Here is a 16,132-nt window from a genome sequence, read left to right as displayed (position 1 = left end):
CTCTCTATTTTCAGACCCACATAACAGCCACTCACATAAATAGTAATAGCTGTAGCACCGAGAAGAAATACAGGTTGTCGCTGCAAAAGTACTCTGGTGTCTTAACAAAAGTGCTGGGTACTGTCAGAGTAGGAGGCTGAAAGGTTGGCAGGTTCCAAATCTCCCTAGGATGGACATCCATCTCACATGTTTTTGCATTTTCTGCACGGAAAGGTCACATTTGGACTGAATAGCTTTTTCCAAATTTGATAAATGTTTGACCTGGGGTTGTACACACCTTCAAAGGCCCAGACAAGGCTACATCTATTATAGGGCATCTTATGATCCATCTCTTCTAGTCTCCACACATCCTTCACATTCTTCATAGGGAAGGAGATGGTCATTCGTAAACACATTCTCCAAGAGTAAAGCTATCCAGCAACACTTGTGCTTTTCCCGCAATGGCCGTGGCCAGGCTGCCTTAAGCCCCCTTCATAGGGCTGCCAAGAGGAGTCAGTGGTACACTGTGCAGCACTCGCAAAGCCCTCTCCCACGGCTATTAGTGACCATTCATCTGGGGAGCCTGGGAAAATGCCTCTCCAGCTTGCCGTGGCCATGGGGAAACAGGCTGGCAGGTGTTCCCTCCCCCTAAGCCCTGGCACCTGTGCAGGGAGAGGAAGAAGGAACCAGCTCTGCCATGGGCTTAAATGGACCCTAGGTACCACTTTGCCAGGGCTCCTCTAACTCCCCCTGGCTGGTAGGAAGCATCTCAAACCCCGGCCAATACTACATCCCAGCTCTGCCTCGCGTGGAGAGATCGTTGTGGCCGTATCGATATGAATAGTGGACGTAAGACATCTGGTAATGTGCTTTGGCAGTTTAACATGGCATGTTAACTAAACCCGTGTAAAATGGGCCTTCTCAGTTTACACTCTACACATACAGATAAATACATACACCATGGATCACAAAATCAATATCCCCTTGAGGTAAAGCGACACTGCAAGCAAATGAAAGTCAAGATAGCATACAATTGGCAGTTAAAGTATCAAAATCTAATGCAAAAAGTAGAATCAGTTGGGCAGCCTGTACAGCATGTTGTGTTGTCCTAGAGGGCCATGTCTGAAGTGAAAAGGTTTTCATCCTCAGCTTGTTTCCTGCAGAGCAATCGCATCTTCACGACGACAACTGTGACACTCTTGCCATCTTGAAGCATAACCTCCAGCTTCCTTACGTGAACATCATATCAAATGACAAAAAAAAAAAATGTATTCCTCAAAGCACAGAGAACCTATTATCTACTCATTTTTCAATCTGTAATTACTCTGAGAAATGTGGGTGTGTTCAACGCGGCCTACCAGGGAGAATGCAACAGGCCTCTCCCCGAGATCTCCTTTCCTGAGCTTCTAAAGTCTAAAGTCCATTCTGCTTGTCCGGAGCCAAGATGTTTGGTGGGAAAAGTTCCCTCTGTTCATCTCTCTAAAAACATAAATAAATCACATCACTGTGAGCTAATCATGAAGTCTCAAGTAGCCTGGGTTAAAAAAAAAAAAAGGAGAAAAAGTGGGGGCTAAGGGTTGACAGTTGGAAATTCGCCTCTGCAGCTGAGATACAAAGAAAACGCTTGGATTTATGTTGGCACAAGACGGGGGATAAGCCGCTTTCCGACATGTTCACTCTGTGATACGCACACAAATATGCACCCAACACAGCGTACATACATAAATACAATAACCCACAGAGATAACTCCGATACAAACACTTGCACTGAAGGGCCTTGGAATGCTAAAAGCTGTTGATGGCTCATTTGAAGTGCCAACAGCTGAGGCGGTTACGCTGTTCTTACTGCTGCCTGTTGGCGGAAGCCCCTGTGATTTCACACTGGCACCAGCTCAAACACCGCCTCATACAAGACCATGCCCCCCCCCCCCATACCATCCCACACATAGCACCACACACCATCCGCCTATTCTTGGCCCGGACATCACTCCGCCTGACACCTTTCTCTATGTGTAGCAACAACATGCATGAGCACGTGTTACAACACACACACACACGTCTGAGTCCAGGATATCCAGCTTAATTCTGCTCTCGAATAACACGATGCTGCGCAGACACACACTACGGATGCAAATAGGTCTTCTGATGAAACGGATACACGCAGAAAACCGGCTTCCACTCCCTGCTATGGACAGTCTGAAAGTCTTGTGAGGATTAGCATGTTAGCGTTTGACCTGCTTGCTGAATGGGGCGACCCCAATACTTAATACCCACCCTGAGGTTTGCTGGGCTTCCCTCCCTAAGCCTACAGTCCGTCCGTCCCCTTTTTATGGCTCCTGCCTGCCTGCTTACTTCTCACAGTCGCAGTCTCCCACCTTTACGGCTCTGCCGCCTCCCTCACATGGGACAATGAAAAGACCAAGAATGTGATTACACTCACTTAAGACCTTTTAATAGGACTAGAGCACATGAACTGTGTGGGCCTGTTTGAGGCGCCATACCTTTTCATGTTCTGAGAAGGGAAAATTCTCCAGTATGCTACGGAGTCATGTTCCATTCTTTTTTGGCAAAGCTGCGAGGAGCTTAATCATTTTTACATGCATATTTCACTGCTGAAATACTGATCGTCCCCCTTGTTCACACAGTGGAGTGGATGTGTGCGCCAAAGTGTGTGTGTGTGTGTGTGTGTTTGTAGAGTCTCGGTCTGTGATCTCCATCATTAGAGATGTCTGTCTCTCTTCAGTCTGTCATGGAGAATATGAGACAGGCTTTTCAGTAACTGTACACTGTCAGCCTGTTCACACCTAGCCCCGGGGGGGAGGATATATCTCCAACACACTGTCGCTGCTTTTGAGTCTCACCGTTTCTGACGTGAATCAGCACCTGCGTGCACGTGCATGTCACCCTTATGCCTGCTCATGGTCACTATATGTTGATCAAGAACAAAGGCTGAGTGCGCAACGGGCATCTGTGTATGAAAACAAACGCACACGTGACTGCACTGTTTTAGTGGATGAGAGGACTAAAGTGGTCGGGGGGGGTATGTAGCGTGAGAGGCAGAGCTGCAGCCACAGGAGAAACTTTATGGAGCCAACTGCCCTGTAATCCCACTCTCACAGTCAGGCCTGCCCTGCTGAGTGAGCCCAGTTTAACTGCCCTTAACTGCTACCTGTGACAAACCTGTCTGCCTTACAACACGCAGCTGGGGGTTCCTCTGAAGCTAGACTTACATCGCTTCAAAGGCATGTGTGTGGGTGGCTGGCGGGATGTACTTGCATTGTATAAATAGGGATGTTGGCCTATTCACGTTGTGAGTGTAATGTATTGATTTTTCTCTCACTGTGCGTATGTGTGTCAGTCAGGGCAAGTGTTTTTCAGTGTCATCCAGTTAACTACGAACTGCAGATAAACACAGGTGTGCCAAGAGCACATTTGAATGGACTTACACTCCGTGCCAAGTTAAACAGTGCAACACAATATAAGAACTTCTATCAGCTCCTGCCTCCAGGTCACACCCTGGGCGTAGAGAGCCACCGTGTCCCAACTAGTCCTGTTGTCTTTCCTCCCACACTCCAGTCCAAAAGGTAGCCATGAAATTCTTTTCAGGATGTTTTAGTAACGTTCCCATCCTCCTCCGTGCTCAGTGGCCCACCTACTGCCACATCTCTGCACTGAGATCCAAGCAAATGAATAATGGTTTTGCATTCACGGCCAAAGAAAACCATTTTACTTATTCAAGAGTTGACTCTAGACACACCTAGGCCATGGAAAGGGAAGACAAAGATTACATTCCAGAGGAATGAGCAACATTGAAATCAAGACATAATAAATACATGTGCTCATTACCAAACAACAATTTAAACTGATGCTCCAAGTAAACACACAGCTAAGCCACACTGTACACTGATTGTTGCACTTAGTGTTGCAATAAGTGATCGTAAAGCATGAAATTATAGCATAATAAATACCATTAAAGACCATTTGGCTCGAGGGCAGTGTAATGAGGGTCACAAAATGTTTACCTTTCACAAAAAATGCTGAAGCAGGTGCCAGCTCCTTCTTCTGTTTGGGCTGTTTTCTGCTGTGGAGGGACTCGGCGTACTGCTTAACCCTCTGGTCCACAGCATCTCGAACCAGGGCTGTAACCTCCTGCAAACAGCGTGCAGATCTTTCAGTACTACAACATATCGCTGGACCTCTGAGTCACCTTACAAGCAAAGATTAACGTCAAGCACAGGACAGTAGGCATGCGATTTCACGATTAACTCGGCCAAAATGATTGGGATTCACAATATTTTTCCGATGAATCATCAAAATATGATTTTAACTTTTAAAATGGCACCAAAACTGGTATCACTACATTTTTTTGTGTCACCAATTAAGATGCTTTTTTTGTGTGAACAAACTTTTATTGAAAAACAATCATAACTTTAAATAGGATGATGATAAATCATAAGGTCTTCCTGCATGAATAAAGGATACATATGTGTATCCTGTGTTTTTAGAATAAGGCTCTATTTTTCACTTCCCAATAATAAATAAAAATTCCCCACAATCAACTTATTGTGAGTGTTTTCTTTTTAATCACAAGCCGTGATAAAAATCCTATACCGTCCCATCCCATAGAGGACAGTAGAAATCTCAACTCCACAAGTGGCTCGGTTGAGGGATGAGAACAGTTTTTACAACAATGAAAACCCCTAAGAAGAAGAACAGACCGAGGGGCTCAGAGTCATTTCGGATTCCACGCTGCTGCTGACTTTTTTGAAAAAGGCCCCCAGCAGAACAGAAGCCATATATGCACTCGCACGCTTATTCACACGCACGCTCTTCTGCCTGTGTTTGTACCTCGATGTGGTCCGTAGTAAACCAGCTGGCGTCTTCTTGGCCGCCCAGGGGCAGAACGTAGAGATTCACCAGCACAGCAAAGTTCCCACACTGTAACACAAAGAGGAAGGACAGCCACAGGTTGCTGAGGGGCATGGAGCTAGCAGACAACAAAGGAAATCAGAGTGTGGGTGATTGACAGCGAGACAAACCACCACGACCCCCCGTGTCCTCAAACATCACCCCAGGCCTCTCGCAGCAGTCCCCTTCCTCCTGTTTCTCTGTCTAGCCATCTCTTTACCAATCTATTTACAAAGTACGGCCCTGTTTCTCGACTGATCTTTCCCCTCTGTAGGTTTAAAAAGTTTGTTCTTTTTCTACACCCTTTAGCAACAGTCTCACTGCAGCACAAAGAAAAAGATGTACCGCATAAATTAGGATTATACTACTTTGTATCAGAGTGGTGGTAAAACTCAACGGATCTACCCTTAAGCACTCTGCAATACTTCTGCACTACAACTTTTTTTGAGTGCCGTAGAAAACCGAGTAGAGGGTTGCAGAGTGGATTCCTGAAGCACTACGTCATTGTGTCAATGACAATCAGCCAGAAAGGACAGGGAGGCCAGAAATGCCGCGGCTGGTTAAGTTGCTGTTACATCTTTCTCGGGCTAGCCTGATTATAGTTTACACATGAGTGCAAAAAGCTGCCCGCTGCAGCGAGCAAATGGATGTGGGTCTCGTGTGAACTTCGCCTCTCCCTGGACAAGGAAGTAATAGATGGACCGAGACCACCCACAATATGACACAGAGGAGCAACAAGTAGTGCCCTCAAAACCCACAGCGATAATGCCGAAAGAATAAAAAAAAAAGCATTGAAACTGAATGGGGTAGCAAAAGCATGTCATATAAAGACAGACTCAGATTTCAGGCTGACCGTGTAAAACTGGAAAGGGGTGTGTACAAGCAGAAGAGGTTATTCATTTAGTAATAGGGAATACTTATGCACAGCCAGACTCATTCCCTGGGCTAAAGCTTTGCAGACAGAATGACTAAAGTCTACGACTCAGACTATAGGGATGTTCCTACGTCCTCGCTCTCAGGATGACGCTGGAGAAAAAAGAAGGGAAGGCCCCGCTACTTAAGTTCTAATTCTAGATACACGTTTCCCAACTCTCTCCAGTTTGTCTCCTCCTCGTTTAAAAAAAAGTTTTATTCATTGTTATAAAACTGAAGTTGGGCTGGGAACCTTTCATCAAGTGACATTAAAAGGCTAAATACTGGCTCTGAGCAAATCAAGCTGACAAATGTTTTTCTTTTCTTCTTCTTATTTTCCCATGAGAGCATTTTTCCTTTCTCATTGTCTTTCTGCAAAAGTAACAGAAGTGAAGCATGCGCGTTCACGTCTACTTGCGGGTCAACTAGAGGAGAGGGCGCCCCCACATGACCGATCAGTGAACGCTATGGTCAATTTCAGGCAAAGCTGGCACTGTTCACCTGCAGGATATATGTAAAGTCATAATGTGTGCCAACTGGTACTCAAGTAGGTCTCTGCATAACAACAAATAGACAATTCAGTTTTAATACTGAAAAGTCGATGACAAATAAACCATGGACCAGAACAGAGTCCCCCTCCCGTCCCCCCATCTGCAAGCTCCTTGTGTTTATATATACATAATGTATGCACGTTGCCTGTCAGAATCAGCTTGTCCCTACAGATCAGTATTCTCTCCATCCTTTGCCCTTTGTCTCTCAGCGGTCCACGGATGACTGGTGGACTCAGCCGACTGCCTTCAACAATTACCAGTGTGTGGGAAAGCCTGGCAACAGAGGGTCAGACCTTGTCAATCAAAAACACAGTGACCGACTAATGGATGCGCCCCACAGGGGTTTCCTGGGGTTGGACTTGACACACGTTGGACGGGTCTTGGTATCCTGACTTTGAAGATCTCAGTGTGGCTTTATGGATGAGTAAAGCATCTCAGCCATTACACATGAGTTAGCAGTTTATCGGCTTTAACGACCCTGCAATAAATCTTGTGTCACTTTTTAATAATTGGCAATGTGTCAGGGAAATGTTAATTTAACCTCCATGGAAATGTTGAGGTCATGGTAAAACGGTGTTGTGTCACTGGACTGCTTTTATAATGAGACGTGTTTCTAATATTCTGTCCCCTGGGCCTGCACATGTGGATCCTGATAGGGACCACAAGATCAATCTTCGAGGGTACATGGCTGAAAATTACACAAGCTAATGCAAACTCAACAGAGCGATACATAAGGTTAATTTGATCAATATCCTGGAATGAAGGGAGCAGTGGAGGGAGTGCGGCCTTTGTGGAGACTGAGATGGGTGAATCCCCTAAAGTGGCTTCTGAGCTCCTGATTGAGTCTGTGTTTTGGGCTGGAAGCCAGACATCTAGCAAGCCTTAGACTAACTTCCTTTTATCACATTAGAGGAGCAGACAAGACTCAACTGGGAACTGGACATTAATGATACACATTAGTCTGCCCCTTACACAAAAACAGCACGGGATTCCCAGGGCATCTCAGACATAACAGGATTTTGTCAGGAAAGCAAATATAATCACGCTTATTAGAGGGAAAAAAACGATTTGTTCAGCTAAAGTTTGGGATTTGGTGGAGGGGGGCCAAATGTCTCTGCAGAAAGTGTCGGTCTTTGAGCTTTAATGTTTAGGTGCAGCTATCAGAGCTTTTACAAAAGGAAGTTTGCATTGAATTTGGCAGAAAAGCCAAAAAAACCCAGCAGGATCTAATTTTACGCAAAGGCTCTGACTACAATCACATCATGTGGTCTAAATTTGTCAACTCGCAGCACAAAGAGTGACCGGTGGATCTCCTAGGCTGAACTCTGCCGTGACCTATGACCCCAGCTACTTTTAGTGAGATCTCTGCAAGCAGTCTAGTACTTTGTAGACGCCGTATTACACACCACAACAACCTTGTCTTCCTTTTGCAAAGCAGTTTGAAAGTGCCCATAAAATATCCAGTATGCTCACTGAAAGAAAAAAAAACGGAAAAATTAACAACTTCAAAACAGCCTCTCAACAAACACTACCACATTGGCCTTTCTCTATAACACCATTTATACAGCACCATCAGCAGGACCCTGAAGTTTTTCCATTAACCCCAAATATTCATTTATCGAATTCATGAGTTCTCCTATTTTTGTATACTTTGCTTTGCTGCATTTAAGGCAATACTCTGTGCAACTGCCTGCTTTTGTTGGAAAGAAAGGTTTGATAAAAGGGCCAAATTCTAGAGGAAGTTACTCCTTTCATACATGCTAAAGTGGACCAGCACTGCTTTGTTCCTTGTCCTGCACAGGCTTTTTAGACTTGTGAACAGAGGCTGGAGGCTGAATGAGAGGCGGCAAAGGAGCGCTACTTAATACCAAATCCTTTATTGTGCCATCTTTTGTATGCCGTCACACAGTGAATGAATAGGGCCGAGTCTTCTTGCAGGCTAAGCTCAACCTCTCTATCCTAATTCCCCCCGCTGCCGATCTGATAACCATGACCTGCAGGAAAAAAAGAGTTCACAAAGACGAAAAACACTGGAAACATTTGAGAGCGAAGCTGCCCACAAGTCCACAGCACAACTTGAGAAAACCCCTTCATATTTTCTGTCTGTAAATAAACAACGTGACGCAAACCCCACCGACAGCCCCTTTCCCTTTCTGGTCTCCAGGGCTCTGGTCTATATCACTCTCAGTTCCCAAAACACTCTCTACCTTCCCTTATCTCTCTCCCAGACCCGGCTCTCCATCCTCCCGTCTGTGCTGCTCCAAAGTTGGGCACGGGGCCCAAACTCTACAAGCAGCCTCACCCGCCTCCCCACCTCGCTGCCCTTTGCCACTGCTATCGCGCCGTATAAGAACCAGACCTTCTCGGACTGCACTTAGCTCAGAGGCTAACACTAACCAGCCGCAGATGTTTACATTGGGAGAGAAGGGGTAGCAGATGCGGTCTCACTCAATAAAACTTGCATCTCTCTCCTACTCTCCCTTTTGTCTCTCTCTTGTTCTGACTTTCTCTCTCTTTCTCTCTTTTTCTGCAAGTCTGCAAAGAACCCAAGGGAGCTCTTTAGATCTGTGGGTGTGACAATCTTGCTCTCAAGCTTTATTTGCTTCATTCCCCAGCTCTCCCTCCCTGCGCTGTGAGTCACCTGGGTTTCCCCTTTAAAAAAAAATAAGAGAGACAAATCTCTTTTCCAATTTTTCGAGCTGCCAGATACCCGAGCGGTGAAGCGTGAGACTTGATTATTATCGAGGCGAATGTTATTTGCAGATAGTTTGCGGAAGTGTTTTGAGTGTACAGTTCCTTTCATTCAGGTGGATGTTAGCACACCTGAGTCCTCTTTATTTGATGATAAAAAGAGACACAACCCAGGAGTGGAATTCCAGCAGCAAGAACAGACAGGAATATATCTCCAGGTAACATTCGGCAAACAAAACTCAGGCAGAAGTACTTGAGAAATTGGTAGATAAAGAGAAAAAGCAGGCTTAAGAGAGTTTGGCCTCATTAGGAAATGTGATTTCTGTAAAGCAATATACGTCAGTGCTGAGATGAAAGGTGGGTTTTTTTTTCCATTTTATTCTTCTCACCTTCTCTTATGAAATCCCCCAAGTTGAAAAGTGAAACATTTCTAATCAGACTGCAATGACTTTGTACTGAAGCACAATGTGCGGTCCGATATGAGCTCATCTACAGAGCGACAACAACACTAACCAGCAGGAAACCCCTGACATTACACTTCTCTGTGATACCCCTATTTTGTTATTCATAAAAATCACTTTGGTCTCCGTCTCAACCTACCACAGTAGATGATAAGAAAGTCAGTAGTGCATATTGCTAATAGAAGGCAGATTGCAGGGCTCTGCAGCGGTAATGTCCTGACAGACAGCAACCGCTTCAGTGGATCAGTGTTTTAGCCTGCAGGCCCTTTCAGGAGGTCTGAGAAGTGGCAGGTCACTATATAGTCTAAGCCTATTTAAGAAGGAGCATACCAGCACCTCCTGCAGTTTCACAGACCAGGGAGGGAGCTGCTTTGAAAACATTTTAGGAGAAAGAATCATAAAACAGACCGCTGAACAGCCTCCTAAACATGGCATGGTGAATCCAAGAACATAACTCATATTTGCTCCAATGATCCTTGTTTCAAGCTGACAGACAAACATTGCGACATGCGAAAACAATGCCTCTGTGCCAATGTTTGTTCTTAAACATTCCTAGTTAATTCATTTATTAAAAAGCATTGAAGTAGTGGTGTTTGTTTTGCGAAAGAGGAGTCATGGGTAGTGCCATGAATGCTATTGTTTAGACTGATCCCTTCTAACATACTTGTTTGTGGTTAGCTGGTTAAGCATGGTAGAGGCAGTGTGCATTTTCTCAGGCAGAGTAACACAACAGTATCATTATGTGCCCAGTGGGAAGGAACCCTCCGTGAACCTCCAGGGTTTTAGTCTCCCATAACCAGCCGAAGGGGGTGGCGGGGTTGTCTGTATGGCATGCATATGAAACAAATAAAAGGGAGTGAATGCAATATCTGGTCAACTAGGCACACATGGCATTAAGGAGGATGTGAGAGATCAGTGCAAATGTCTGCAGCCCTCATCCAAAACTCTCAATAAATGAAACATCAACAAAAGAGAGACCAGCGGCTTTTCTTGCACTTAACAAAAACATCTGATGTGCATTATTCCTGACAGAGCATCAGACTGAGGATGAACAGCTTGGCTTTTTAATAGAATGAGTTTCCCCTGCTCTGTATGGCTGTGTCCATTAACAAAGGGCTCTCAGGGAGGCAGTCAGTTGAGATTTGCAAAAGGTGACCAGTATTTTCAGTATTCTCAAGGATGAATAACAACATCAGAATGTGGAGGCAAGACACCTACAACGTGTATCTGTACTCCCCTCTAGTGGCCAATGAATGTACTACTGGGAACGACAAAACGCTAAATAAAGCAGACATAAAAGGATTCAGACAGAATATTAATACTGTAAATGTTAGAGAAGCAAGCACATATGCGGCTGGTTTAACATAGACAATACAACAGTAATACAAAACTTTTTTTTTTGTTATTATGAATGTGAAAATCTTCTTAGTATGTTTCAAGTAAGGCTTTGTGATCACTGAAAAGCATCCAAATGCTTTTTGCTTACAGATTTCCCCACATATTATTATGTACATGTTCACAAGATACTAAAGAATATGATTAACATGTGTTTAGATGATAAGTTTTTCCTTTTCGTCACCAGTTTGGTTAATCATACATACCATTATTAGATCATCTTCCTTTTGTAAATATATTCATGCCAAAGTTGGACACAAAATTGCAATAAATAGGTTGTATTGGGTGCAGCTGTGAGCCTACCATTTAAATAAAGCTGGGATCACAAAACTAAGTTTTAATTGTTGCTGCACATAAATATTCACATTTTCTTATAAAACAATACTATTTTAATATACAGTATATAACGACACTGCTGTCTATTTAATATTCACTTACCTTAATGACAAATTTGAGAGGAGCCATTGAAGTGAACACAGCAGTCAGCAAGATTTACCTGAAACAAGTGTATAGTTTATGATTAAACTACACATAGTAGCCTAAAAACAACACAACATATAATACCGGGAGGCTAAGTTCATCACCTTCTTAAAACATTAACACTAGCTGTCTCATCATGGACACTCCTGATGATGGTAGGTTTGTTAATAGTTAGTTACACAGCATTAAATGTCTTACAAAGGCATGTATTGGGTTATCCTAGTTAGCCCTAACGCTAACCTAAACGGGTTGTTATGGTAACAGCTGTTAGCGAGCATTGGTCGGTTAACGTTATACGATTCAACCTTCAAGGTTGTGCAGACCAACGTAGTTATTAACGCGACCCCTTCAAATGTAGTCAACGTTAGATTAAGCGTTTTAAAACGGAAAAATGGAAGTTTAGCTAACTACGTAACGTTAGATTGATTCAACTGAATTCGACAGCTGATTTCAGAAGACTAATGTTGAGTCATTAATAGTAGATGACGAGTTAATAACGCTACAAATGTATGACGGACACATTAGGAGCACATAACGTTGTGTAAGTACATCGAAATTAACAGATTTCATACCGCCAACCGTTTTGAATTTGTCAGGCGACGGGAGATGACGTCACACGCAGTTTGTAGTCCTAACTGCAAAACGCCAGTGTGAGGCGACGCGGCGGGGGAAAAAAGCAAAAGGCAAACTGTTATAAAGCGACGGTGAAGTTATGGGGTTTCCGTGGTTATCGTGACAGCGGCCGTTTCTAAACACCGGCGGGAAAAATGCGACTGTTGATCCAAAAAGGACCCCGCGAGCAACCGGCGTCGTTCGCGCTACCATGGAAATGAGGTCCGCATCGAAAGAGCCTGTCTTAATATCGAAATAATATGTTGTCGAATTGTAATTATATATGTAATATGTACATTTTCTATCATACAACAGTCACGATTATAACTAAATCGAGATTTTTGTATGTGTTTTAGTGTACTATATTAATGGTGTATCCGAAATGTGTTGGAATTTTTGTCAGGCAATGGAATAAGTCTCTATCCGAGTCGTAGCAACAAAACAAATGCGATTAAGACGGAAGAAGCAAAGTCGCGGCGTCTGTCAAGTTTAAAGGGATGCCACAACTCGTCGTAGCGTCGCCTCTAAACGTAAACTTGTCGTCTAACGTTATGAAAAGTGACTTACTAACGTCAAGTCGTCGGCCTGCTTTGAGAAGCCGCTTATTAAGTGATGTCTCGACCTGTCAAGAAATCTCCATCTCTTTGCGTGGACCTGCCGCTGGACAACGCCGACATTTGTGACAGGCTTCATTTGCTGAGGCAGCTCCTGAGGTCGTGTTACGGTCCCACGGGTCGACTCAAACAAGTTCACAACAACATCGGAGGACACGTCGTGACCACGTCGACCTCCTCGGTTCTCCTCCGGGCCGTTTCCTCCTCGCAGCCTTTCGTCAATCTGATAAAAACCTCCATTCTCAACCACGTCTCTCGTTTCAGCGACTGCGGCTTGTTCGCCGCCTTGCTTTGTCTGTCTCTCATCGAGCAAGCGAAGCAGTCTGGCCTCAGAGCAAGCGTTGCCATCCGGTTGAATGCACACTTGCTGGGTCTGTGCACCAGTTACCTGCAGCGAGAAGACTGTGGTTGCAGGGTGAGGCTCGACTTCTGCAGCAGCCAGGACTTGGTCACCTTAGCTCGCAGCGTGATCTCCAGCAAACCAGCGTGTGTGCTGACGGAGCCAGAGGTGCTGCACATCAGCAAGTTGGCCTCGCAGGCTTTTTTGCTGACCGTGCCCTGCAGCAGCACAGGTGTAGTCAGTCTCGGCAAAACTGTGATTGTGTCCGTGGAAGGGCATCCTGTGCTGGACTCTGCTGTGTTTCCAGGCTTACTGGTGGACATGCATGATGACTTCCTGGTCAACAAGTCGGAGAGCCTGCATTCACGTCCAGTGCGCGTGGTGTTGTTCAGTGCATCTCTCGCCGGAGACCTCGCTGAACTGGGAGATGGGATAATCGAGGTGCACCCAGGTGTGGACACGGACTCGCAGATACTGGATCAGCTCCTGGAGCTCGGCAAGCAGGCGGTTGAAGACGAGGTGAAGCTCTTTGTGTGCCAGAAGGTCATCCACCCAGTCCTGCAGCAATACCTGAGGAGTCACAGTGTCGTAGTGATGGAGAGACTGGGAATCACTCTCATGGAGCCACTTACTCAGCTCACAGGTAAAATATCACACGTCCATTATTTCGAGCCCTAAAGTTTCCAAAGATGCCAAATGGTTTGTATAGTTCTTGTTTTTATATATCTTGTTTTTCCTCACTTTATCACTCTTTCATTCCCTCCACTTTAACCAATAGGTGCTCAATCTGTGGCCACACTGCACACCAAAATCCCAGCCAAGGCCTACGGGAAGGTGAGGGATCTCAGTATCAGGCAGTTTGGATCCAAGACGATGCTGCATTTACATCCCGCTGGGGAGTCGGCGATCTGCACGATGATCCTCTGCCACAGGAACGAGACCATGTTGAGCGAGCTGAAGGTAAGATGCATGGAGGAGTGTTGGCGACATCATCGAAGTACTTATAAAATCAGATGGATCTCCCTCCCACTAATATTTGCAATCTCCACTAGATATCATTCCGTAAGGCAGACACATGATAGATAATATACGCCCCCATGAAGAGTTCATTTTTCACTAACGCAGCCAGGGGAGAGATTTTCAATTCTCCCGAAGCACTTGGTTTAAAAAACATCAACTGGCATCACTGATTATTTTAAAACCTATTTTAAAACATGACATATCATATAATAATAGCAATTGCTTTAACACACAGGCATATGTTTGGAACGTACATCATTGTGAGGCGATTTGTTACAGATGAACTGATGTTTTGTGTGTCTTTACAGGTGGTGTGCCAGAAGACTGAACACGTGTTGAGGCTCACCCTGAGGGAACCGTCGGCCTTACTCGGAGGCGGCTGTACAGAGACACACTTAGCAGCTTACGTCAGACACAAGGTGAGATCCAACATTAAGTCTTTAGAAATTAGTGATGGTGGTCCAGAATGTTTTCCTTTTAACGGATAATATTAAGTGGGGAGTTTTCTGTTGGAATTTTGAATGTCAAACTCTTCAGACAGCAGGTGAAAATAAAAAAATATAAAAATATAGCGGAATATAATTCAGTTAGGCTCTTGAGCTTTCTGTATTGCTTTAAAATATTTATCCTCCTGTTATCTCAGCTGAGTCAACACACATGGAGGATTTGCTCTTCCCTCCCCCTTTCAACGTTTTGAAAGTAATTTCTTTAAATGGGCACCTATTCATGTCAATAATGGCTTAAAACCCTTTAAAAGTTTGTGTTTCAGTAAAGTTTCTGCTCATAAACTTGCCGCACATTTAAAATGTCCCACATATCCATGTTCTTACGAATAAATGAGGAAAATGTTTTAATATGACTCGAGTAAAGTCTCAATTTAATGAAAATAAAGTCATATATGGTCAATAGGTTTCAATAATATCTACTAATAATGTGGATACATTATATCAAGTATGATTTTAGTTCAGTTTCACATCATTCAGATGAATGAGACGGTCTGCTGTTTAGGAAAATATTTACCGTAGCATCAACCTCGGTGACCCCGTAGCCACGGCCGCGATCACAGCATTTCTTCATTACGCTATATTCTCATCTTTAGAGCATGAATGAAGTCACGGACACGCTGTCGGCGTTAGGCTGCTCACAGACCGAGCACCTCCGTGGCGTGGAGGGATTCTGTCGATCTCTGGAGTCTGCGGCCGCAGCGCTGGAGCACGACGGTGGGAATTCTCTGACGGATCTGACTCACGCTCACCACTGGACTCGCCCTGCAGATGTCGTGGAAGAGCACATGGAGGAAAGCTTGTACTGTTGTGGCTGTGGACTGATGGAAAGTAGCCCAGATCAGAAGTGGACTTATCTGAACACCAAACACCCGCCGTTTCCAACGGCACCTCTGTCTAAGATCACGGCTGTGCAGCCGCGTGTGCTCGACTCCTTCACGGCTAAACTCAATGCCTTGCAAGTTGCCGTAGAAACGGCCAATCTTGCGCTGGATGTGCGATATTTAATTCAAGATGTGAACTAGCAGATGATCATTTAAGCGTGGAACTCTAGTTTGCGATGATCAAAATGTTTCTAAAATATTATTCAGTTTAGTCACTATATATTCCCATTGCCTTGTGTTGGGAATGTCTTTGAGGACTATTATTATACTGATCGCAGCTCTGTTATCTTTTAGTAAACTTTTAGGCTACTGAGTAATTTACAAGCTTTTGCAATCAGCACACATCTGTGTACGTTTGGTGTTTGGACTGTCTGGAAAAGATTCTCCATCCAGCCCCAACATTTCGTGTTCCCGACCAGCCATTTCACCACCACTTCCAGCCCATAACGAAGGGAATGAAAAGAAATCAGCTCTTTGGATCCATTCATCAACCCTTTATTATACAGTGCATCAGGAAGGAGTCCTAAAACCTGGAAATGAGTTTCCTCGTCTCAAAGTGTAGTTTTTTTATGCCTGAAATAAGGTCTGTGGTTAACACAAATTTGCGTTTGTTTTTGTTACCTCTGCTGATTACATTCACACTCCAAAAGTAATACAAGTGGTGTTGATTTGTGAAGATCAGCTTGCCAAACAAAACCAAAAAAAGTTTGTTTTCTTCAATAATCTAAAATCAAATGGAAAAACCAGTGCGAGGGCCGGGGTTGGCTGACAAAAGCATCCTC

The 16,132-nt window shown here is 44.4% G+C and overlaps 2 protein-coding genes across 3 annotated transcripts in view; one reads left to right on the top strand and one right to left on the bottom strand.

Annotated features, from left to right (window-relative positions):
• The window catches only part of slx4ip (SLX4 interacting protein), a 32,045-nt gene extending 19,959 nt beyond the window's left edge, over nt 1–12,086 (bottom strand). Inside the window, exons 1-4 of one of the 2 annotated variants that reach the window (XM_084021759.1) lie at nt 11,950–12,086; nt 11,336–11,393; nt 4,828–4,917; nt 4,002–4,128 (exon numbers count right to left, since the gene is read on the bottom strand). In XM_084021759.1, the coding sequence (XP_083877885.1) occupies nt 4,002–4,128; nt 4,828–4,917; nt 11,336–11,362 (244 nt within the window). In that variant the 5' untranslated portion in view covers nt 11,363–11,393; nt 11,950–12,086. Of the gene's footprint in view, nt 1–4,001; nt 4,129–4,827; nt 5,046–11,335; nt 11,394–11,949 lie in introns of those variants that run through there. The other variant, XM_084021758.1, reaches the window with a different exon arrangement.
• A 371-nt stretch (nt 12,087–12,457) lies between these two features.
• mkks (MKKS centrosomal shuttling protein) lies at nt 12,458–16,111 on the top strand. The gene is made up of 4 exons (XM_084021811.1): nt 12,458–13,586; nt 13,722–13,903; nt 14,272–14,382; nt 15,063–16,111. The coding sequence occupies exons 1-4, from the start codon at nt 12,602–12,604 to the stop codon at nt 15,489–15,491; spliced, it is 1,707 nt and encodes a 568-aa protein (XP_083877937.1). The 5' UTR covers nt 12,458–12,601; the 3' UTR covers nt 15,492–16,111.
• Nucleotides 16,112–16,132: the final 21 nt, after the last annotated feature.

Source organism: Eutrigla gurnardus (assembly GCF_963514095.1).
Source record: "Eutrigla gurnardus genome assembly, chromosome: 11".
NCBI lineage: Eukaryota > Metazoa > Chordata > Actinopteri > Perciformes > Triglidae > Eutrigla > Eutrigla gurnardus.
Note: the sequence above shows the minus strand (reverse complement) of the source record. Positions and strands in the feature narration are given on the sequence as shown.